This window comes from Sinocyclocheilus rhinocerous, unplaced genomic scaffold, assembly GCF_001515625.1.
Source record: "Sinocyclocheilus rhinocerous isolate Xijiao unplaced genomic scaffold, SAMN03320098_v1.1 scaffold1234, whole genome shotgun sequence".
Classification (NCBI taxonomy): Eukaryota; Metazoa; Chordata; class Actinopteri; order Cypriniformes; family Cyprinidae; genus Sinocyclocheilus; species Sinocyclocheilus rhinocerous.
The window spans coordinates 274,652-299,387 of NW_015656153.1; the positions used below are offsets into that span (position 1 = coordinate 274,652).

The window sequence follows — 24,736 nt, forward strand, 5'->3', positions numbered from 1 at the left end:
TGCATAGTTATGTGCGTCATTAGCATTTGAAAACACCACCAATAAGGTGAACTTTCCAGCATACGTCAGCGGCAGCCTGCATGGAGCTGCTGGCCTCATCAAAAGATCTTGCATTAATTGTTAAATGACGACCAGCTTGTTCTCTTGATGCGAGATGACACACACCCATACCGTTTGAACATCACTGATGTACTGAATCATCAATAATGATCTGGAGACCTTGCCAGGTCATGGAGCGAGTTTGAATCCAAATGTGCTACATCTTCTCTCTCCCTCTGTAGTTTGTGGTGTTTTCATTATTTATCAAGTAGCTAAGGAGTATGATGCTTTTTAAGTCTGTTCTACAAAGACAGCTCAGGGCCTTTGGTTCAGCTCAAAAGAAGCCTAGAGATGAGCATGCTGTGTGATTGATTGCCATTTATTCTTTCACTGATTATAATTGTAGAAAATGGCGTTCACGCTGACCTCACAATATACACGTGGATCCCAATGGCAAGTCTAAAAATGGAAGGTTTTACTTGACACAACCATCTCATTCAGCAGTGACTTTATGGAAACTGGCTGGTTCTTTTGCTGAGGTTGAGCTTGTTAATTTTCAATATCAACCTGTCGTTGTTAACCTATGAAGAAATCCTTTACTGTGCTACGGAACAACATTAATTCTTCAAATATTTTTTCAGATTTACTTTCACAGCACCTCTCTCTGCCAAATGGATATTTCATCAATGGCTCTCATTCTCCATCTTCAAGCTTCGGGATGGGTTTTTGTGTAGCTGATCCTACAATTTATTATGCAAAATCACTCAATGTGCTTCATTCACATTACTCTCCAGGCTTTTATTGCAATTTCAAACATTTTTGTTTGTAATTACTTTGTACATCTGTATCTCTGCATACACAAATTTAGGGTAATATGCTTGGGAATTGCTCACCCGAACTTTAAGGTAAAGGATGGAAGGCTTTCTGTGTCAGAGAAATGATAAGTTGGAGTGGATTTTCTTTTTGTAAAACTAATCTCATGTCAAAGTGAAGAGTGTATTCAAGTTCATTGTAGTTCACGGGCAGAATACAACCTAGAGAGAAACTCAGTTGAGAGCCCTTACGTTTTATATCCACCGTTCTGAGAAAATACCTTTCATGAATCATATTTTCTTTTTGTCTGTTTTATCCATGAACCCTGGAAATCCATTAACCCTTTTAGCTCTTTTAGGTGGGAGCAAAGGGTGTAAAAACAATGTAATAGCATATGTTTGGCACGATTAGAGACAAAAGCAGTTGGTTTTGTGTCTCAGAGATTCAGTGTTTGCATCAAGTGACCATCCAAATGCCAAAAAAGCCCAGAATGATACATTTCAATCACTTACATCAAAGGTCAGAGTTTTCCATTTATTAATTTAAGTTTCCTCTTTACAGAGCCTGCGCTCCAACAAGGCAGTGACCCATTAAGTTCATCAGTACACTGCCAACCTTTTAGGGCAAAAGCCTTTTAATTGGATAATTGTTTAGCACCACTTTCCTTTTGTTATCCTCCTCTTGTGTGGTAGATCAAGCCTCAGGCTGGAGGCTAATGTGGGCTAATGAAAAGGAAAAATGGCATCGGGTAGATACAACGATCAAGGCCCTCGGCCAGCCAATACATCTCTAGGCAACCAGTATTGATCTTGTACGTAAGCTCATGTTTATCAGGGTTGCTTAGGGGAAGATCATGTCTTTGGAATTAGTGGACTGAGGTTTCCAATTAGTGGTTCCGCCTGGCTGGTCTCTGACCGGCCCCTCTAAGTTTCTGGGCTAATCAGAGCTGACTAGGGCCAAAGAAACCTGGATATCGGTAATATACCTCAGATAGACACATACTGTAGAACGCTACAGGTGAATGAAGAACGTTTTTTTTTAAATGTTCTCAACAGGGATGTTTATGATTTGTGTTAGAAAAATGTATTTCTTGCTATTAGGTACCTTAGTGAAAAGGCCCGATAGGCAGATAGGTTGAGAAAAGGCCCGATAGGCAGATATATTATGGACAAATAAATTATAAGACAACTGATCATACGACTGCAAGTAAATTTTGTTGGCCTACCAATTATTAAACACAAGTCAAATAAAATTCCTAAATGTTTACATTTTCCTATTATTTGAAAAATATTAAAACATGATTTATTAATTCATTCATTTTATCACTCACTAATATCAGCCTATATAATGTATAATTTACCTCGAGAAAGTTTGCGATATGTAAGGTAGGCAGATATGTTACGGACCAATAAATTATAAGCCAAATGATCATATGACTACATTTTTTTTTTGTTGGCCTACCTATTGTTAAACGCAAGTAAAATTAAATGTTTACTTTTTTATTTAAAAAAAAAAATATTATATATAATTATTAAAAAAATGCATTTAATTTGAATTATATGCTGAAATCGTGAAAGGTGAGCGTTTTTGTTTTTATTTTTTTTATCAGTTTTACAAAATGTTGATTGACATCTAATATCAGCCTATATTTCATTTCTCAGCTAAATTGTTTATATTGTGCATTATAATTATTATCCACTTGAAAGAACGCAGGCTAAAGCTCTAATTGCTGCATTTTGTTCGAAAAATTGTCTGATAATTGCACTTCCTTATTGTTATTCAGCTTAGATAAACTTCTGCATTAAATCAGTAAAAGAGGAGAAAGAAAATGTAAGTTTTTATGTTTGCTCAGGTGCTACTGGGAGCTCACCCAGTCCAAGAGAAATCCGAGGACCTGTCCTCTCTCATCAGGGCCGTAGTGGGTGAACTTACTCTGAAAAGGGTCACGAGTTGAATGTTCTGACAGCACATTGTGTGTTTTGACAGGGCCAAGTAATGAAGCATGGTGTGACGGAAGACCTTTTTTTCCCGTCTCTCTCAATCGTCCTCTCTCTCTCTTTCTCTTTCCCAGATGCTGACTGGGGTCTCATTAGTTCCTGTTATTTATGTCAGCTGCAAGGACATTCCAGCTGTGCTGCATCCCATGGTGCCTCAAAATCCCTCTTTCCATAATGCATGATTGAGTTCTTTGCGTAAACCTGAAACCAAGAAAAGCCACTGTTGTGTGATCGCTTCAAAGCACCAAGGAATGATGAATGAATTGTATGAATGGAGATGTAGGACTGTGGAACACAACAGTGTTGCTTTTTTATTTACCTTATATGACCGCAAAGTTTTCAGTCTTTGCTGGGATACAGACCCCTTTTATAACCTTTTGTGTTATACTAAGCTATGATTTGGCTTCAGAATAACTAATTTGAAACGACATGAGGATTAGTAATTATCAACAATATTACAATTTTAAATATATTAAAACAATGTCAACAAAATTAAATTTTTAGGACGAACTATTCTTTAAAAGATGAAGTGTGAAATTTCTGAACTACTAGTATCGCAAAACATAATTGCAAAATGACTGTTATCAAACAGGTTTCCTGCCATTGGTCACATGATTGGTTAGATAAACTGATAGCCCCACCTCACATTCAACACAGGCCCACTGGAAAATTGTGGTTCCATTACGCTATTGCAGACCGAGCGAGAATGGAAGTTGTTATTATTGTAATATTATGTGCTTTAGTTTGTACTGTAATGTTTTCTCAACGGTGAATGAGACATATCCTCCACCAACGCTGTCTCTCATCATGTCGCTGGTTAGCCTCAGGTTTGCCTGTGCGCGTTCATGTGTTTTGGAGGAGGCGTGGCTTTGGAGTGTGATTTGCAGGGAGGGAACTTATGCTATCAAAGCTAGCTTGCTATTGCTAGCCTCCCTGAAATCACCTACGCTACCTGTTAATGCTTTATCGCATTAGAAAATACTGTAGGTGCTTCTATAAGTCTTTACGTTTTATCGTGACTAGGATCGTAGAAGATTACTCCGCTACCAGGTGAGCTACCAAGCAAGTTTACTATGTCAGAAGAGCCATATATAGAGCTGGTTATGTGACACAAATGTCTAAATGTATTAATTTACAAATCATGCCCTATGCTAAAAGAGTTCTGAGGTCATAACATAGTACTGCACAAAAATAATTATTTATGTGTAATCTGCCTGTAATCATAATTTGTGTGAACAGTAATAAACGATGTTAGTATTTTACTATCACTATTAGTCATTTCAGCTGGAAACTGCAGTGAATTGTATGTTCCTTTCTAATGTTTGGCAGATGTGTAGAAGGTTTTTCTAATGAGCCTGTATTGCCCAAATTGACATGATTGGTTGTGCCATTGTTAGGTTGGTATGAATGCTTACAGAAACAAAACAATGTTTTAATAGCACCACAGAGCCACACTGTTTACAGTTTTGGGGGAAAGCTGAGATAGGCTAAAATATTTTAAATGGAACAATAACATGATTCACTTTTTAACACGAAGAATCTTAGCTAACATCTGATAATTTAATATTTGTTCCTGTTTGCTTTTAGTGATTCAGTTTGAACCAATAAAGATATACAGGAAGAGACAGACTCAGGGAGAGTCTGATTTATATCATGTACTAAATATGTTTATTGTTCCACATTTATTCCAAAATATATGGGTTGACAGGCTAAAGCTAAACAAGTTTAAAGCTGTAGACCTCATCCAAGCTGTGTGTTCGAGATGTCTTGCAGCATGAATGCCAGGATCTTGTGCAAGAAGCATGTCAAAAGAGAAGGTCATTCAACACTTAAAGTCACCTGCACATACAAGACAAAGCCTGTTTAATGTGTGCGATACACCAGAGACCCACAAATAACTCACTTGCTAGCATTAACAGCCATTGTGTATTCTTTCCAGGCCGTTGAAATAATGCACTCACCTAATTACATATCAAGACACACCTGTTTCTCTTCCCAACTGCTTCCTTGAGCAGTCCCACACAGCCTGTAAAAATCCCCCAAATTTGCAGCAGCACGTTATTGGCAAGCTTGGAGTACGGCAGACTTATTAGCTTTAGGTCTGTGACGTTGATAAGGATAATCTCCTCTCTGCAACTGCCCCAGTTTTTACTTTGCCAATAAAAATACATGATAATGTGCAGTGATATATCTTCCTGTGTGGGAGATTTGAAAATACTCAGATTACTAGTGATAATATCCTTCACTGTGAATGTTGTTAGGCTTTTTAATGTTATTTCTCATTATTTCATAAGTTACCGCAGTAAATGTCAGCTTTGTGGAATGCATGAAGTATTGCAATAGAATGATATCAAATTTGAGGCGATTAAGTAATGTTAGTATAAGTGTTTTCTTGGCACTGGTCTAATAAACAAAACTGAAATGTAGACTTTTAATTACTCAACAAATGAAAATTATATTTTTGTGCTCTCATTGATGTAATTTAACTGCATGACCATTTTCAAATATTAACAGATTATGATCTACAGAAAAATACGTTTTTACTTCTCATTTAGCAGGTGCATCTCACAGCAGGTTCTACTGCAAATGGCTTTCAGTCTAGATCTCAGTAATCCATCCTTCCAGGACTCAAAGATGCAACTTTTTTTTTTTTTAACCAGCTTTTGTTACCTCCCAGATCAACTTTACCTGAACCCTCTGTTGTAGTAGATCTTGAATACTAAAGCCATGAAATAAGGAATAAACAAATGTTTTTAAATTAACTTCAGACATCTGAGAACTTCAGTACAAATAAAAAACAACTGCTGGACCAACTGTAATTATATATGAAACAAATTATTTCCATAAGTCTTTGCTTAGGTGATTCAAGGGGCTGTTTGATAACTTTCAGGTTTGATACCCTTTAAGACACGCTGAATCATTTAACTGTGTTAATAATACTTGAAAATTTGTGAACCTGTCAAAGAGGAAGCCAGTGTTCTGCTGATTGGTATTATTGAAAACAGCTCACATATGAATTTTGCACAGGCCGAATAAAAAAAAAAAAGCTTTTTAGAGCTGTTCAGTCATGACGTCTGTTTATAGGCCAACTCGGACGGCTCATTTGCCATGGTTTTCAATTTATGAAAAAATTAAGGTATAGGAATATTATAGGAATGTGTAACACATGGATACTTATATTTCAGTTACAGCTTGTGCTTTAGGAAACTTTAATACAGGGGTCGGCAACCTTTTTGTCATAAATTGCATAAATATATATATTTGTATATAACCTTTTTAAAACGTCACAAAAGTTATATTGAAAAATTAAAACCTCATGATCCATGATATCCCAGCATAAGATCAATCGCAACCCTGCTTATTTTATTAGTAACACAAAAATAGCAGAGAATATTAGGTATTTCTGAAGCAAAGACGTTTAAAACAAATACCGTAGTACGGAATTAGGTTTAAATTTAAATATCAGGTTTCCAACGTGACCCTACTGAACCTCACTGTATGTATGTGTAATCCTACTAAATTAATTTCTGATACACACAAGGTTCATACTGATGAAAAATACTAAGTGAGTGACAAAGCCATTGCTTATGCAAATCATTTATTTAATTAATTATTTAAGCCTTCCATACATTAGACCTCACAGGACTAATGGGAGAAGCTAATTTACTCGTATCATTATGATAACTTATTGGATCTACAGATACTTCAAATTAATTGGTTGTATAAATGCACATCACAATAATGAAGCATCATGCTGGATATCGCTCAGTTGATGTTTTTCCCATTTAACTAATTTTAATGGGTCACTGCACAGCATGGCCCTAACCACTAATTACCAATTATTGATGTGCATGTCCAGCTTGGTTTAAAAGATGGAAAACCTGAACAAATATCTGTTAACTACTAATCACTTCTTCCATGAGGAAAATGGTGAATGGAACCTGCAGTGCAAAGGGTTTCTACCAAACAACATTTTATAACGTTATCAATCAGTCCTAGTTTGTCACTAAACTTTATTAGAATCGAAAGAGATCAGATGACAGCAGTTAGATATAAGCAAAACCTTTCCACCGAGAAAGTGTTCCTGTGACATTTATTAACATGCAGCTGGAGTATAGAGCTATATATTTAATAAGTTTATATAGTCCAGATGATTTTGGGGATGGGAAATGAGATTCTATTGATTGCAGACTGACTGATATGACAAATCTGAACATAAACGTGATGCTGTGTGGACTGCTTTTACAAGGTCTTTTACTCAAGAGAAAAATGTATTGCAAGATTTGCTCTCCATTCATTTTCATTGCTGTCTAGGATATAACATTCTAAATTGTGATATTTATATCAAATGGCCCCATTTGATATGAATATCAGGCCCCACCATATCACAGAAACTGCACTTGTTAAAATTACAAATGACTTGCTTCTTGCGTCAGACCAAGGCTGTATCTCATTGCTAGTTTTATTTGATCTTAGTGATGCTTTCAACACTATAGATCATGACATACTCATAGATCGATTACAAAACTATACAGGTATTCAAGGGCAGGCTTTAAGATGGTTTAGATCCTACCTGTCTGATCGCTACAACTTTGTTTATTTAAATGGGTAGTCATCTCATTTATCACCAGTAAAATATGTGTCATCTGTCCTTGAGTGCCACAAGGATCTGTCCTAGGTCCTCTGCTATTTTCAATATACATGTTGCCCCTTGGTAATATTATAAAAAAATACGGGATTAGTTTCCACTGTTATGCCGATGATACTCAACTATATATCTCAACAAGACCAGATGAAACTTCTAAATTATCTAAGCTAACAGAGTGTGTTAAAAATGTAAAAGATTGGATGACCAATCATTTTCTCCTATTAAATTCGGATAAGACAGAGATATTACTTATTGGACCAAAAGACAGTACACAGAATCTCTTGGATTACAATTTGCAACTAGACGGATGTACTGTTACTTCCTCTACAGTCAAAAATCTGGGTGTTATATTAGATAGCAACTTGTCTTTTGAAAATCATATTTCCCATGTTACAAAAACAGCATTCTTCCATCTTAGAAACATTGCCAAGTTACGAAATATGTTACCTGTTTCTGATGCAGAAAAGCTAGTTCATGCATTCATGACCTCTAGATTGGACTATTGTAATGCACTGCTAGGTGGTTGTCCTGCATCTTCAATAAACAAGCTACAGGTAGTCCAAAATGCAGCGGCTAGAGTCCTTACCAGGTCAAGAAAATATGATCATATTACCCCAATTTTACAGTCTCTGCACTGGCTACCTATTAAGTTCCGTATCAGTTACAAAATATTATTACTTGCCTATAAGGCCCTTAATGGGTTAGCTCCTGCGTACCTAACTAGTCTTCTACCACGCTACAATCCATTACGCTCCCTAAGGTCGCAAAACTCTTGACTTTTGGTAGTACCTAGGATAGCAAAGTCCACTAAAGGAGGTAGAGCTTTTTCGCATTTGGCTCCCAAACTCTGGAATAGCCTTCCTGATAATGTTCGGGGTTCAGACACACTCTCTCTGTTTAAATCTAGATTAAAGACACATCTCTTTGGCCAAGCATTCAAATAATGCATATCATAATCTTGTACTGCAGTTATATCTGATCAAATGCACATTATTATTCTTTAGTTTGGGTTAAACAAATCATTTTTGCTTGGTTGGAACAGCAGCTACTCTAATTATGTCTCTATTTGTTTCTCTGTTTCTGCTGGGATTGACATCCCGTGGTAACTAGGATTTACACAAGCTTCATTCTGGATTCAGAACACAAGAGATGATGCCAACCCCTCAGAGTACCTCAGATAATGCCAACCCTGAAACAACATACAGAACTACCAAATTTTGCTATAAGTTTGATTGCATCATATAATATAATTGCTGTTAATAGTGTTCATCGTCTGTTTGATTACGTCTTTAATTGATTTTTCCGTACATTTCTGCCATATGTTCATTGACTGACAGTCACCACTGATAAGCTACCACTAAATATTGTAGAAACTTAATTTGCTGTAAAGTTGCTTTGCAACGATTTGTATCGTGAAAAGCGCTATACAAATAAACTTGAATTGAATTGAAAATGGGAAGATATCTGTATCATATACCTTTTTCTGCATGTATTCTTCTAAGCTTAAATCAATCGTGATATTGGAATAAATGCATAACATTTATATCAACAACAAAAGGGCATTGCTGTCTTAAAGCAAATAAATAGCTAAAAAAGTGACTCTTGTACAGCCTGTTCAAACACAAAGTATTTCTGAAACCGGTTCGCTTGAATATTTTAGCAATGAAAAAATGCAATTTTTTTAATAAACTGCTTGAATGGAGCGCTCGCTGTTCTATTTTTGCTCAGTGTTGCTTGGAAAAAGGATACTTGTCTCATAATGTAATTCATCGTTATTGCATTATTTTTATTCATACATTTTTAAATCTGCACCTTTGAGTGTTGTTTGTGTGCATGTGTGTCTCCAAAAATATGCACACTTTACTGACTTTTTTAAATCCTCATGCTAGTTAATCTTAAATTATCCACAAATAATGTTTTATTCACATACGCTGAGGTGCATGAGATTGAAACCCAGATTTGGTGATAATATAGCGGAATGAGAGACTTAAAGAAAGTTTTAAGAAGCCGGTTATTTTTGACTGGAAACACCAAATTAGGTAAAGGATTTTCAGCACAGCATGGGTTAATTTGTTAACTTGTACATTATTTTATGATCAGATGACACTATAAAATATGAATGGATAATATGATAATGCTATAAAAAAGGTTATTTGCTCTGTGGCTCAGTGCTGAGTTCAGGCAGTGTAATATGCAACCTCCTGCTATGTGTGCTTGATTGTTTGTGCCAGCGCCTCGGCCTATTCCAAATGCAAGTGGAAAGTGAGTTGTTGGATGATTTCACTCAAGGGAATTCAAAGTTTGGGAGCAACTTCAAACAGTTTTCTTTTAATCATATTTTGGATTGTTAAAGGAATATGTCGTCCATTCTTCTCTTGATGATCTACTGAACTCCACAGTCATTTTTCTCTCTAATAGTGTATGAGTAGACTGTGAGGAATCATTTGTATGGTATTACACATGATCTTTAAATGATGATGTAATGTTCAGGTCAAGTAGTGCTCCAAGATAATAATTTCTAGAGGCCTTTATATGCATCCAATTGCCACATTCCTACCATATGAGCATATCTATCTCATTCTAACTAGACAAAAATCATATGCTCTCCAAACTCGAAAGAAGAGTGACGATGAAGACTGGAATGAAGCCTCCTCGATGGAGAATAAGAAGTCCCATCATGACAATAAAATCTACATTTTCAATCAAGCTGAAATTAAACAAATAATATATATATACTGTATATAGTGATTTTACCATTGGTCAGGGTTCTTTGAGGCCTAAAGGTGTGGCCACAGTTACCAGTGTTTGGCAAATTTTCATGGGTGAAATTCAATAATTTCAGCAGAAATCCATACGATTGGGAATTTTGCATGATTTCCAAGCTCAGACTTTGCAAAGGGTTTAAGTTGATCACACAGCTTCACTACACTGACCAACAAAAAGCTTGGTCACTACATTACTGACAATTCACAATGGACCATTTTTTGCCAGTAAAACTTTGCCAAAATGTCGCTAATGTGACTGCACCTTAATCGCAGGACAGAACATGATTTCACGTAAGTGAACATGATATTTTTTAGACTTATTGTTTTAAGAAATTTGGAATCCAGTTTTCTAATCACTGGGTAGTGTGATTGACCAATCAGAATGGAATTTTTCACAATTGAACGATATAATATTTGCCGTGTTAATAAAAATGTGCGATCATAGGTGTGTTTTTAGTCACTTTATTACTCAACATGGCTCATCTAATCATAAGTTATTTTATTAATCTGCGTGTCTAAACACAAGCCAGCTTCACTCTAATACCTAATTTCTCACTTTTCTATTACTCCAAAACAGTTCTCATCATTGGCATATGCAGACATCAATAAAAGGATAAGGAAAGCATCATATATCAAAATTAAAATACTTTTTTATTATTATTTTTATTATTAAAGTTCATTTTAATTCAGTACACGATGAGTAACATTTGGATTGTCACTCATGGTGTTTATGATCAACATTATTTCACATATTGTACTACAACTTGTGCAGTGACAGGAGAAGTTATTTAAATAATAAATAATTTGTACATTAAAACGAATTAGCAGCGCATCCACAGATGTGGATAGTGGAATTTTTGTTTGCATTTTAAAATGATATTGACCTTGCATATATAGTATGTGTATACAGTGTGAGTTATTTGGCACATGAGCAGTTTATGCTCCTTATCTAACAACTACTCTAGCTACAGTTGCAACATTTGTTTGTGTGTGAGGTATGACTGTCTGTCAATTATGTTGTACAACAAAAAAGTTATTTGGCATGCAAGGAATCTCTACATATAAACTAAACTTAAAATAAGAAATAAAATTGTATGTGCATGAGCCTAAAAGGTGCTGACTACATTATATGGTGAAGTTTGTAAGGTGCTGAGTAAAACCTGACTTTATAAAGTGCTGAATAAGCATATGCATAAGTTCGTAAGGTCAATGAAGGAGATGTTAACACACACCTGCAGACAGCTACCCATGAGATCAACTTTAAATTATACATAAAGAGCTGAACTGACAAAGACAATCTCTGAAACCTGTGACAGGAGTGTCTGACTGATTAATCTACAATGGAGCTGCTCAGTTTGTATAAGACAGAAATGATTAATAATGTCTGTGGTTAAGATTACTTGAAGAAACTTTTGCATTGTTCTACAACATAAATGACAGACAGTCATACCTCACACACACATCTTTGTAATGGAATAATGGAAACTGTGTGAGACATTTGTGTAATCACAAATGTTGTTAGCAAGTTGCTACATAAGGATCAATATTGTGCAAATTATTGTTTAATTTATGTTGTAGAACTACAGGAAATACCTGATATTCTGCTTCAGGATATAGTTTCCTATAACTCTTTTTCTTTCTTTAGCCTCGCAGGAGGGCTCATAACGTCCAGCATGAAATCACAGGAAATTGTTCTTTATGAGAGCAGATATATTGCAGAAGTTAAACTTAGAAATATAAGCAGACACATGTCAGTGCATGCACTTCGTCTTCATGTAAAATATATTCTGGTCATTAAGTTATTTTCTCAAGTGAGAATTTTTTTTTTCTCTCCAGAACAAATATGGCATGGACATGAAAGCATTTCAGGTTTCTCTGTTGAGTTGACTGATGCTCATGAAGAGTTTTTGCTTCTGATATGGCAGCCCAAGGCTGGCTTTACAATAATAAAATAAATTTTACAAGGATAAAATTTAATAACTGACCTGAGAGGGATGATTCAGCCTTATTACAAACAAACTGTCACATAAAATTCTTACTGCCAAACCCTTTAGGGCACAGAGTTAAAATAAGGATATAAAATATGAATGCATGTGTGCTGCTTTGATTGCTCTCTGAATCTTGCTGGAAAAATTCAGTGGCATACTGTAAAAAAAAAAAAAACACAACACAGAAAACTGAAAGGAAAACATACTCGCCCACCACATAATAACAGTACATTATTCTCAAGACGAGTCTTACTTATTGGGTTTACTGTGGTAAAAATATGTAAAATACAGCATAACCGATTTGCATTTTCTAGGAAATGCTTTTGCAGCAGCTGTACATTATGATTTAAAGACAAGCCTGAAAGGTTTTTTTTTTTTCTTTCTTTCTTTGCAAAATTTCTCCTTGAGCAGTAAATAACAAGCAGCTAAATGGCTTAGAGAGGGTCAAGTGATTGAGTGCTTTCAGCATATATTATACTGCAAACACAACAGATATCTGAAGCACACTACTGGAGTAATGAGTGAGCTGTTTAATGTGCTGAAAGAAGCACTGTGCTTTAACTTTCTGCTTATTCACTGAATGCTGAATATAAAATTTAAATTTTTTTCTTTAATAATCAGTATGTTCAAATTCCATGTCAATGCTTTATCAAACTTAGTGTCAATAATTTTGTTTATCATCAATAACATGAAAACATAGTCCACTGAAGGAATTATCTAATGACATTTACATTACCATTATGCATTTGGCAGATGCTTTTATCCAAACATATGTTGCATATACGAATGTATACATCTTTTGAATTCATGTATTTCCTGGGAATTTAACCCATGGCATTGGCATTACTAGCACCATGTTCTCTTTGATCTATGAGCATGTTATTATGTTGGGTTGGCTGTCTTTCTATTCTTCATCTATGTCCTTTCTTGGAATTATATCATTCTATTTATTTTTCCACCAACGGACAGAGGCCAGTGATAAATGAATAAGGTTTCTAAGAATTAGTTTTAATTAGCAATCAAACTTTAAAACAGACCTCAGTAGACATGGGCTGGAATGCTGACAGACATTACATTTTCAATCCTCTCTATGTATTATAAAGGACAATTTGAGTTGGAGACATAAACCTTTGTTTTTGGCTTCATTTAAGATTTTAAATCATTTATGCAATGATGCTGTGCTAATGTCATTACACTGTAAAGAATTATTACAGTAATAAACAGTAATAAATCTAATGGAACATTTTAGGAATGACACTGCAGGACACTAATGTATCATTTAACTAGATTATTTATTTACATGCTTTTATGTTCAGCGGTATACATCAAATAATTAATATTTGCTTTGTCACAGAACTGAGGACATGATGAACATATTTTAGTGCATTACATCTACAAAATATTATATTTTCTTATGCTTGTGTGTTCCACACAGAAATATGGAAACACACAGGAACTTGGACAAAAAATAGTTTTGGTTGAGAGATAATAATGCCTTTGACATGTCTTTGAAAAGTCAGCTATGTGCAGAACGTCTACAGCAGGAAGTGAACTATTTCCTGAAAGGTTAAATGCCAAACGTCCCATCATTATTCTAGAGTGATGACAGACAAATCTAAACTCTTTATTAGAAACTCATGTCAAGCACATGCTCCATCACATGACAAATAAACACAGCAACCCCAACCTTTTTTGTTTGTCTCTTTTAGGAAAGCACAATCAGATTAATTAATACTTGCATAATAGTGTGACGTCAATATGGCGGCCTTCATGAAAGGGTGACCAGCTCCAAGTAAAATGAATTGACTTTTTCTAGAACACCAGTAGCCTATATGTAGGCCTACTGTCACCTCATGTGAATGTACACGTATTATGACTAAGCCCTGTTCATTTCTTTATATGGAAAGCCTGACTTGTAAAACAAATGTGTAATTTGCAAAAAAATTACTGAGTGCACCTTTAACCCAATGGAGCGTAAGGCACTGACCTACCGTGACTAACCGGCATTAGGACCGAGCGTCAGTTTATCAGTAGCAGAGAGAGAGAGAGAGAGAGCTTTTTCCCGGGCCAGGAATAAAAGTGGACAGAGATTAGGCTAACAGTACTCAGTACTTTATCTCCAGGATCCTTCCTTAAGGAGCCATGGATTATTTTACTCGACAAACTTTTTTAAAACTGGCTTTTTTCATCTTCACAGGTAAGTGTTTGTAACAAATTCTGACCTGCTGGTTTCTAGCGATGTTAAACATGTTAAAACAAGACGTTGATAGAAATGTATTCAGACTTTGATGGTTACAAATGAATTCATCTTGATGCCATGAGAAACAGAATCGTGAAACCGCTAATTTCTCTTCGATTAGGGTCAATTGGCCAACTGGCAAACACATGTAAGCGGATTTCCACATAATGATTTTTAAGGACGGCATGAGATGTTAACCGCGCAGATTTCATCAGCACTTTGAAATTAAGTTAATTTATTCCGAGGCATTAAACCTTTTGACATCTCAGAATATGCTGGCTAAATTTGTGGTGTCATACTAATTAAAGTACCCAAGAGTTAGAGTATATGGGGAAGAAGAACTAGTTGTCCTCAGATCTGAGCAGGCTTGGGGAGATTCATCTGTTCTTGGAAACCTTTGTTGAGTTAAAGACAAACTCTCTGTAGTACAAGTTTCTCTTTAAAAATTAAAACAAGCTTTAAATTGAGGACAAATAGCTATTTGCTTTGCAAAATATTTCTTATTATTGTGTGTTATTTGTTTTTAATTCATGTTCTACATGTGACTTATAGGAGGCCATTTGAACATTCAGTCTGAAATCAGAACAGATGTTTAGAATGCATTTTATGTGCAGATATAGGCTAGATTACAAAAAATATAGGAGAAACCGGTGCTAGTTGTCACAATGTTTATTCCACTAAATATGTTTTAAGGGTGTTTATTGCCACAAGCCAGTTTCTGTATGGTCAAGAAAAGAAGATACAGTTAATTAAATATGCTTAATAATTGATTTTGGCTTTGTTTTACTTGGGCTATGTTAACCTCTTTAAACAGCCGTTACAGCAAAATTCAAACTGTGGAATATTTATGAAACAATTCATTTTGGCCAACAAATATTGTAATGAATCAACTTAATATTCAAATCATGTGGCATCTTTCCCGACCTTGCATTTATAAAAAAAATAGAGATCCCATTCAACATAAAATCGACCTTCATTATACAGTTAACTCCTGTCTAAACATATGTCAGTGTGTTTTTATTATATCTATTTATTCAGCCAATACTTTGAAGGACATAATTCACAAAATGACTCTAATTTAAGAGGGCTTTGCATATGCTAATGTGTCTGTTGGTTTGGGTCTACGAGATGTGATATTTAATCTAATCCTTCTCATTAGTACCTCATCTGTCCTGCTTAGACAAAATTACCTCATCAGCATCACAGATTATCAACTCGTGTTTGTTGTCCATTAGGCAGGAGTATGGCAAGAGTATGCATGATTTATATAATGCGTGTGTTGCTTTTATAAGGTCATTTTTTATGTAATAGCAAACAGACTTCACTTAATTAGCAATCTGGAAAGAGTGGTCCACATGAGCAGTTTCGGTTCATGTTGGACAGTACGCCATTTCTCTGTAGTGTTCAGCAATCTGGCAATTTAGTATTCAGTACATACATTATCTGTCTAACATATTTATTTATGCATTTGTTTGTTTGTTTATTAATATTTTTGGCACATACCGACAATCAATTGTATGTAATTCTGCCCTCCTTTGTTGAGCGGAGCTTTTAGCAAAATTGAATGCGCAGATGTCAGTCTGAGGAAAAACTGAAACCCGCTTTCAAGTAACTCAAGGCACGTACAAGTATGTAGGTGAATACTGCCTCTAGCCTTTTACATTCCCTTTCTTTTTCTATAGTGGTTTCGCTCTTCTCTTTTCAATTTTCATCTATTTATGTTTTTTTCCAAGCCAAATGAAATAACTTCTGACTCAGACAGGAATGACCTAGAGTACTGTACAAACAACTATAGTATGTAATAATACTAATATGTTCAGCTTTTTTGATGAACATTAAAGAGAGAAAGCAGTTCTCTGATATCATGTAGAGTCTGCCCTGTGAGCTGACAGTCAGCTTTGAGGGTTTTTAACCATCAGATTGTGAATGTCACTGCTTTAGAAAAGAAGTAAGAGTTATGATCCAAATTCAGTCTTGTTCAGATGCATTGTCATTTATTTTACATTTCCTCTGTTGGCAGATTTTCTAACCATGCTGAATCAGAAGATAGATTATTATTGTGATAGCAAAGAACCACCCAAAAGACATGTATCATGAAAAGACAGTTTCTTTTGTTTTACCCATTTCGCAGTGGATTTATGTGAAACATTTCACATGAAATAATAATGTAATAGTGAAATATCAGGGAAAAAAACTCATTCATATAACAGTGCAGCAGTGTTGGTCTGTGACTGTATAACAAAACATCCCAAAAATGATTTGGAATGTGTGGAAACTTTATAACCACAATTTCCATCCACCCAAAAGTACTGGTTATTTAATAGGCATAAATAAAAGGAGACAGACTGGTAAAAGCCAAAGCTAGCATAAAGCTAGCCAATCACATTACAGCTTGCCAGATCAAGCAACATGAAATATGCATTAGGCCGTCTCAAGCGGATACTAGCAGATTGTTAGACTCCACCCCCCACATTTCTGATTACTTATTGACCTAAATGGCAAGGTCGCACCTGAGTTTTACTACATTTGTATTCTTACCAGCACTTTAATTAAGTTATACAGTATGTTATAAAATTGTTTTTATAAAGGCAAATTGTAGCTGACTATTTTTACAAGGTCATTTGAACTAAATGGGAGATGATCTAGAGAGGTGGCCACCTAGGTAAGTGGATGCACTTATACATTTTGTGATTATTATAAATTTATCTTTGCACATCATTATTTGTTTTTAATTCATGTGCCCTCATAATCTATAATCAAAATAACTCCCCCTCCCCCTCCACTCCAGCAGCCTGTCACTCACATGAGATTCAGCAATAGCAAACAGCAGTGATCCAACAATCCAATCAATTCCCAATGAACCAAATTAAATCCCGCCCTTTGTTTTGTCTTGTTCAAGAAGTCATTTCTGAAAACTATTGATTGCGGCATTAAATTGAAATCTGCTCATGTTGCATCAGATTTCTTTTTACATATTTTTGCACATATGTTTCTGTTAAGCTTATATGAATGCAATGGCCAAACAGAGAATTTTAGATTATCACCACTGAACATGAGTTTTGTTTCAGTGCGTGCTCACTGAATGAATTCTACACTCTTACCAATTCTCATCATAAACAATAAATTCCTGATACAGTGTAAGTAATTCATTTTGCAATGTACACAGCTTCAGCGATTATAACAGGTGTTTTTGTGAGAGTGCTTAATTCGCACTTGACTGAAGGGACCGCTTCATGGGACTCTTTGTTTTCTTTCATGGTTCCCAGTTTGAATAACTCTTTTGTTTTTAATGCTACTAAAATAACTAATGTAAAGTCTTGATTTTCATGGCACAGAAGTTAAAAGTTGTTCAACTTTTAATAAACACGTCTCTACCCTTGAATCAAGATTGAATGATCAACTGATTGAAGCAAGTGTTTACATCTTAGAATTTAAGATAAACGAAAACACAGGTACGTTTAAGAAGGTCATTATTAAACCTGCCCTCACAAAGGTAAAAATTCTCCAGGAAATCAATTCCAGGGGCAAATATTGGCCCTTAATAAAAAAGTGCATTTCTGACCCTGATGGAAACACACGTGCAAGCACTTAACCTCTCTACAACCTTAAACCAAGGCACTTGAGAAAAAAATCTTCACTTTACCTCTGCTCTAACCTGTTACAATCTAGCCTTTAATTAGACCCGCCATTGTATGCTTTGACTATTTTTTGACTTTTGTTCCTTATTTGTAAGTAACTTTGGATAAAAGCATTGGTTGAATAAAAAAAAAGTACATTTAAATTATATTTAGGTCTTATTTAATTGTCATTTTTGTCTTGTGTTTCTTATAAATTCCATTATAAGAAATAAAAAGGAACACAAATGAGATAATTGGTGACATAGCTGAAAATATAGAGCTATAAAAATGTATGTGTTGAGAAATGTTTGAGTTAATATTGAATCTCTGGCTTTTGATTGCAGACAAATCTGAGCACTTAGACACTGATAAGATCACTACAGACAAATGAAAAAAATATATAGCCTACGAAATGTGTGGGATTAAAGGGATAATTCTCCCCAAATCCAATTTACTCACCCTCAAGTTGTTCCAAACCCAAAAAGATATTTTGAAGAGTTTGAGTAACCAAACAGTTGGCGGCAGCCATTGACTTCCATAGTATTTTTTTTCTCTCGAAAAAATCTGAGAGGCAGCATACGTTGACAAAAGTCTCCATTTTTCTTGCTGCTGTTTAGGAAGCTCAACTGAGATGTTTTATGTATTTATTTTTTAGTTTCCTGAGTGAGCTCTCCCTGAATTTGCGATGATGGAGAAAACAGCTCAGCCTTGTCATGTTTTTCATATCAGTTTCTCACATTTTGAATGAGCAGTTTCATCATTACTTTTTGTTGTTTGCAATTTGACATATGAGACACCACTGACACACGAAACCATAGTAACAATGACGATATAGCCTTAGGTGACATCATTGTGACAGTAATATCATTTGTGAAAAGCTTCAGCATTGTTTTGTCGAATGTATGCTGTAAGTGTACAGTGTTAAATGTCGGCACCATGGTTTCTGAGGAAACTGCACTTTATTATTCCCACACCATGAATTACTGAAATGACAATATGTCGACTTTGACTTAAAGAAGGTTTTAGTTGTGGAAGTGAAGTGGGTGCTTGCACGTATAAGTGGTGCTCAGCATTACTGTGTGTCTGGTGAAATGGACTTCCTTTGCCAAGGTAGCTGCATAATCGTCCAGTAATTACAGGTCTGAATCTCTAAACACAGATCAAAGTGTTTGCTTTTAGCATCAAACATTAAAGAGGCGCAATAAGTGTGTTGTAATGTGCATCACTGCAACGTCACTTGCAAGCAGAGTATTTGTGCTCATAGCCAACATAAACGGTTCACAGTCACAGTAAATTTAAGCTGTCAGAGATCATTATCATCTCTGGCTCATGCCCAAATTGTGCTGATTGTCTGTTTATCTTTTGACCATATGGATAGATAAACAAAAATATGGCCAAATAATACAAATAGATGCCTGAAACTCTTGAAATAGGAGTTTTTTCTTTTTTGCTTAACCTTCAAAAAATCTGAAGATGGCCTTTAGAAAAAACTCTGGAGGTTACACTAATTTTTATAAAATATAAATGCACATTATATATTTTTACGTTTTATTTTCTATTTATTTCCACAATAACGGAGTATGTAATATAAACCCTACTAACAAAATGTAAATTTATAATACTGAACTTAAATATAGAAACCCTAAGCTGTATGATTTTATTAAATAAAATGCAAAAAGCTTAACAAAAAGCATTTAAAAATTATTTTAAATAAAATGATTAAAAAAACATTTAAATATAAATGTTAATAGAGAAAAAAGCCTGGAAAAGTGATAGAATGGGGATGCAAATTATACCAAAATTAAACCCACTTAGTAGGCTCTAGCTAGTTTAGGACTTTTGCATATACGTTTTCTCTAAATTAAAAAAAAAATCTTTGATGATCTCTCTCCATATTTTGATTTACAGGTTTGAATGGTTGAGCTTAGCAAATTCAGTCAGCACTGATGGTAAAAAAAAAATGGAATTGAGACTATTGACACCCTTCATGCTGTATAGTTTTAATGTATGTTACATTTTTTGTAAGGAGAGAAAATCATACAGTAACAATATTGCACAAAAATCACATTTTAATGATTTTTATTTATTCATTTTTGTCATGGGAGAAAATCATGCTGTAGCAAGGTTGCACAAAGGCCAAAATCCCCATCTTAAAGGGGGTTAAAAGTCATTTGATTTGTTTACAACTACTGTCTTTCCATATTATGGTTAATGTTGTCTTGCATAGTGGTTTAAATGGTTTAGTTCTCACTGGATTCGTGCCTCTAAAAAGGTAACGGTTCACCAAAGTGTACCATGGAAAGTGGCAGATACTTGAAGTACTCCTAAAATTTACATAAGGTCCATCTAAACAGTCTCAAGAGGGCCAGCGACACACAATTAGCCTGTAATTATTGTGTTCCCACTGAATGTCTATCACACCTACTACCTAATAATGAAATGCTTTGATTCCCATGGAGCAGCAGTCCAGATGGGCTGGTGTATGTAGACAACTCCTCCCTTTGATGCTGTCAGGAGACTGTTTTGACTTTGTCCTGTTGTTGACATTTGGTTTGTGACATTCAGTGAATCAATATTAAGGTGGTTTTAGACCTGTGGCTTCTTAAGAGCAGCAATTGAATCTGAAATGTTGTTGTTGCATCACTCCTGTTCAGTGAAGATGTGTTGAATACATCCTTCACATCAGAAAGAACAGTAAATCCCTTTGGTTTGACTGACCCACACATGGTAACCTTATACGATTAGTCCATGAATCACTTGATGTTTTTGACATCTGGCAGTGTAGATTGTTATCAGCAGCTCAGATATGGTCTAGTTAATGATTGAATGATTATAAGGAACATTCTGTGTCAAGTGATGTTCTCTCAATGGCATTAAATCTGATAAGGGTCCCAGAAGTAATTAGCGGTAACCTTTTTTATAGAGCTGTGAAAAGAACTGCAGTGTATTCAACAATTGGAAAAGGAGAGGTCGGAAGTAACACAAACGTCACAACATATAAACTTAAATAGAACATAAAAATGGCAGATAAATGAAACCTTTCAGAGCAGATTTTTAATAATGTAAATGTTTTCTAAAAATATCAGTTAGAAAATATGATGCATATACATAACAACAGTTTACAGAATGTACAATTGCAACTGTAAATAATGGTTTTCTATTTTAATATACTTTAAAATATAATTTATTTCTGTGATGCAAAGCTGAATTTGCATCAGCCATCACTCCAGTTTTCATCCAGTCTTCATTGTCACATGATCCTTTAGAAATCATTTTTAATATGCTGATTTATTATTAGTGTCCTGAACTTTTTTGACTTTGTGACTTTTTTATAAGAATCATGTGACAATGAAGACTAGAATGAGGGGCTGATGAAAATTCAGCTTTGCATCACAGAAATAAATGATATTTTATGTATTATGTATTTAAGTATGTTAAAATAGAAAACTGTTGTTTAAAATTGCCATAATATTTCTCAATATCACCGTTTTTTCTGTATTTTTAATCAAATACATGCAGCCTTGATGAGCATAAGAAACTTCTAAAAATATTAAAAATCTTACTGATCCCAATACATAAATATAAATAATTATAAAATAAACAATATTCAGTTATTCATGCCAGATATAGGCCTGATGTGATACACAAATATACATTGTTATAATATACACTAAGTTTGGGGTCGTTAAGATTTAATGTTTTCAAAAACAGTCTCTTATGCTTACAATCAAAATTACAATAAAAACTATAATATTGTGAAATATTGTTACAATTTAAAATAACTTTTTAAATATTTTTACAATTTTAAAATGTAATTTATTCCTTTGATGGCAAAGCTCAATTTTCAGCAGCCTTCAGTGTCACATGATCCTTCAGAAATCCTTCTAATATGCTGAATTTGGTGATCAAGAATTTTTTTTTATTATTATTATCAGTGTTGAAAACAATTGTGCTACTTAATATTTTTTGTGGGAACATGATACATTTTATTTCAGGATTCTTTGATGAATAGAAAGTTTAAATGAACAACATTTGTCTGAAATAGACATTTTTTGTAATATTATAAATGTCTTACTGTCACTCTTGATTGGTTTAATGCATCCTTGCTGAGCTGAATGCTCGTTTTTATGCGTAACACTTGCATACGTGATCACAACATTTCTGTGAACATACAGTGATCAATTTTTTTCTTGCTATCATGTTAATAATGTGCTATCTATATGCTCCTTACAATAACAAACAATTGATTCAGTCAGAATAAAGGCTTGAAACATTTAACTTGATGGATCTTCCCTTATACAGTGGGTACGGAAAGTATTCAGACCCCCTTAAATTTTTCACTCTTTGTTATATTGCAGCCATTTGCTAAAATCATTTAAGTTAATTTTTTTTCCTCATTAATGTACACACAGCACCCCATATTGACAGAAAAACACAGAATTGTTGACATTTTTGCAAATTTATTAAAAAAGAAAAACTGAAAAATGCTCAGTATTTAGTAGAAGCACCCCTTTGATCTAATACAGCCATGAGTCTTATTGGGAAAGATGCAACAAGTTTTTCACACATGGATTTGGGGATCCTCTGCCATTCCCTCTTGCAGATCCACTCCAGTTCTGTCAGGTTGGATGGTAAACGTTGGTGGAAAGCCATTTTTAGGTCTCTCCAGAGATGCTCAATTGGGTTTAAGTCAGGGCTCTGGCTGGGCCATTCAAGAACAGTCACAGAGTTGTTGTGAAGCCACTCCTTCGTTATTTTAAATTGATTCAGTCAGAATAAAGGCTTGAAACATTTAACTTGATGGATCTTCCCTTATATATGCTAGAGAGTCTTTTCTGCAGTGATCTGGCAACAGGACAAAAGACTGAATGAAAACAGACTCTCTCCAAAGCGAAGGGACACAACTGCTCTCATGTGTGTTTAGTACCGCTATTTTTTTAATCTTCTAATTGATTTTAGTCCAAGCAGAGCTGAATCCCTTGATAGATGATGTAGGCCTGAACTGAATTATTTTGAAAAACAAAATGAATGCTGCTTTCAGTTTGTCAGCATCAATGTCTGAATGTCATGTTTTCTTTTATTATGTCTTCAGGTTCACAGACAGAAAATTATATTCTTTTTCTAAGAATTCTTAGCAGAACTCAGTTTGATCTTTTAAATTCTTAAATTCGTTGGTCGCTTTTAACATTTGATGAGCCGCAGCGTTCATACGAACTCAATCGCTGTTCCTGCTGTGCTGGCCCGTCTTTGCAAAGCCCACAATGATCTGTTGTGCCTTGCTTCACTGAGATATCACATTTCCATGTTCTGCTGATAAATCTGTAAAGACCAGTGCAAAATGAAATGAATTTTAAAGGTACCAAAAGAATGGATGCAGAGTAACATCCTGCTTTCTATCAGTGTCCCCTGCATAATAGAACTGTACAGACAGGAAGTGAATGCTGAGGGTTTAAACAGGGGGTAGGATGTTTTTACCCCTACTATATACCCCTTACTTCTGATAATTTGACCCTAGCTGCAACCAATTACAAGAAAAATTCAATTATGCGAGCAAATGCCAAAAGCCTGATTTGCCTCTTATGAATGGGGGCTCAGATAAGTGGGCTTGCATACTCTCACTCTTCATTCTTTATTACAGCTGTCCATATTTTTTGTTAAAAGTCAAATGCTCTTCATTGTAGGGCTTAGTTTGAACATAATGTGCATCTTTATCAGCTATTTTCCTTTAGGGACGCAGAACGAAACAAAATCTGACTAAAAGTCAGGGCTATAATGTTTCATATTGTTTGCAGAGGTGGATGGAGAGTTCATTTGGGCTTTTAACATTTATAATAATAATAAATTGAGCAACAAGTCAGCACATTAGAATGATTTCTCAAAGATCATATGAGCAATAGCTGCTGAAAATTCAGCATAATAACAATAATAATAACAAATTGCATTTTATATATTTAAATATACCAAAATAGAAAACAGTTGTTTTAAATTGTAATAATATGTCAAAATATTACTGTTTTGCTGCATATAATGGCCAAATACTGTAAATGCAGCCATGCTTAGGATTTTCAAATCAAAAATTGATCAGACAGTTCTTAGTGTGTCAGATAGAGCAAATTCTTTCCATTATTAGTTGAATTTGTGTCTCTTCTACTCATCTAAATAGCAACGCATCTTTCTATGCTCTCAACACTGCCTCAAAGCCCCAGACAAACCCAAAAGCATGTTCTGTGATCTTCCCTAAGTGCTACAATTAAGCTACATTTATGGTGAAAATATGTGCTGACAGCCTGGTTTAGAGTTGCAGTAGTGGCTTGTGAACATTGAGACAGGCGGTTGCTGCTACATTCATTATTAGCCTACATATGTCTCTTCTTCAGGCTTTTTGTTTATGAACTTCCTTCTGAACTTTGTTTATGAAACATATTTGCTCATTTTCACAAGCTACTGCAGTTATATTGTTGGTAGGAATGTCTCGAAAAAGATGTTTTTTTTCTTAACTGCCCCTGTTGAAAAAAACAGCATATGCTCGTTAGGTATGTTTTGAAGCATGGCAGCTGGTTTGAGCTGGTTTAAGCTGGTCCTTAGTTGGTCATGAGCTGGAGCAAGTTGCTTAGGACCAGCACATGACTA

At 34.9% G+C, this 24,736-nt stretch overlaps 1 protein-coding gene across 1 annotated transcript in view; it reads left to right on the top strand.

Moving 5' to 3' along the window:
• Positions 1-14,311: 14,311 nt before the first annotated feature.
• LOC107719457 (leukocyte tyrosine kinase receptor-like) overlaps positions 14,312-24,736 on the top strand; it is a 71,176-nt gene continuing 60,751 nt past the window's right edge. The window contains exon 1 of the mRNA XM_016526866.1: positions 14,312-14,447. Within this exon, the coding sequence (XP_016382352.1) occupies positions 14,393-14,447 (55 nt within the window). The 5' untranslated portion in view covers positions 14,312-14,392. The remainder of the gene's footprint in view (positions 14,448-24,736) is intronic.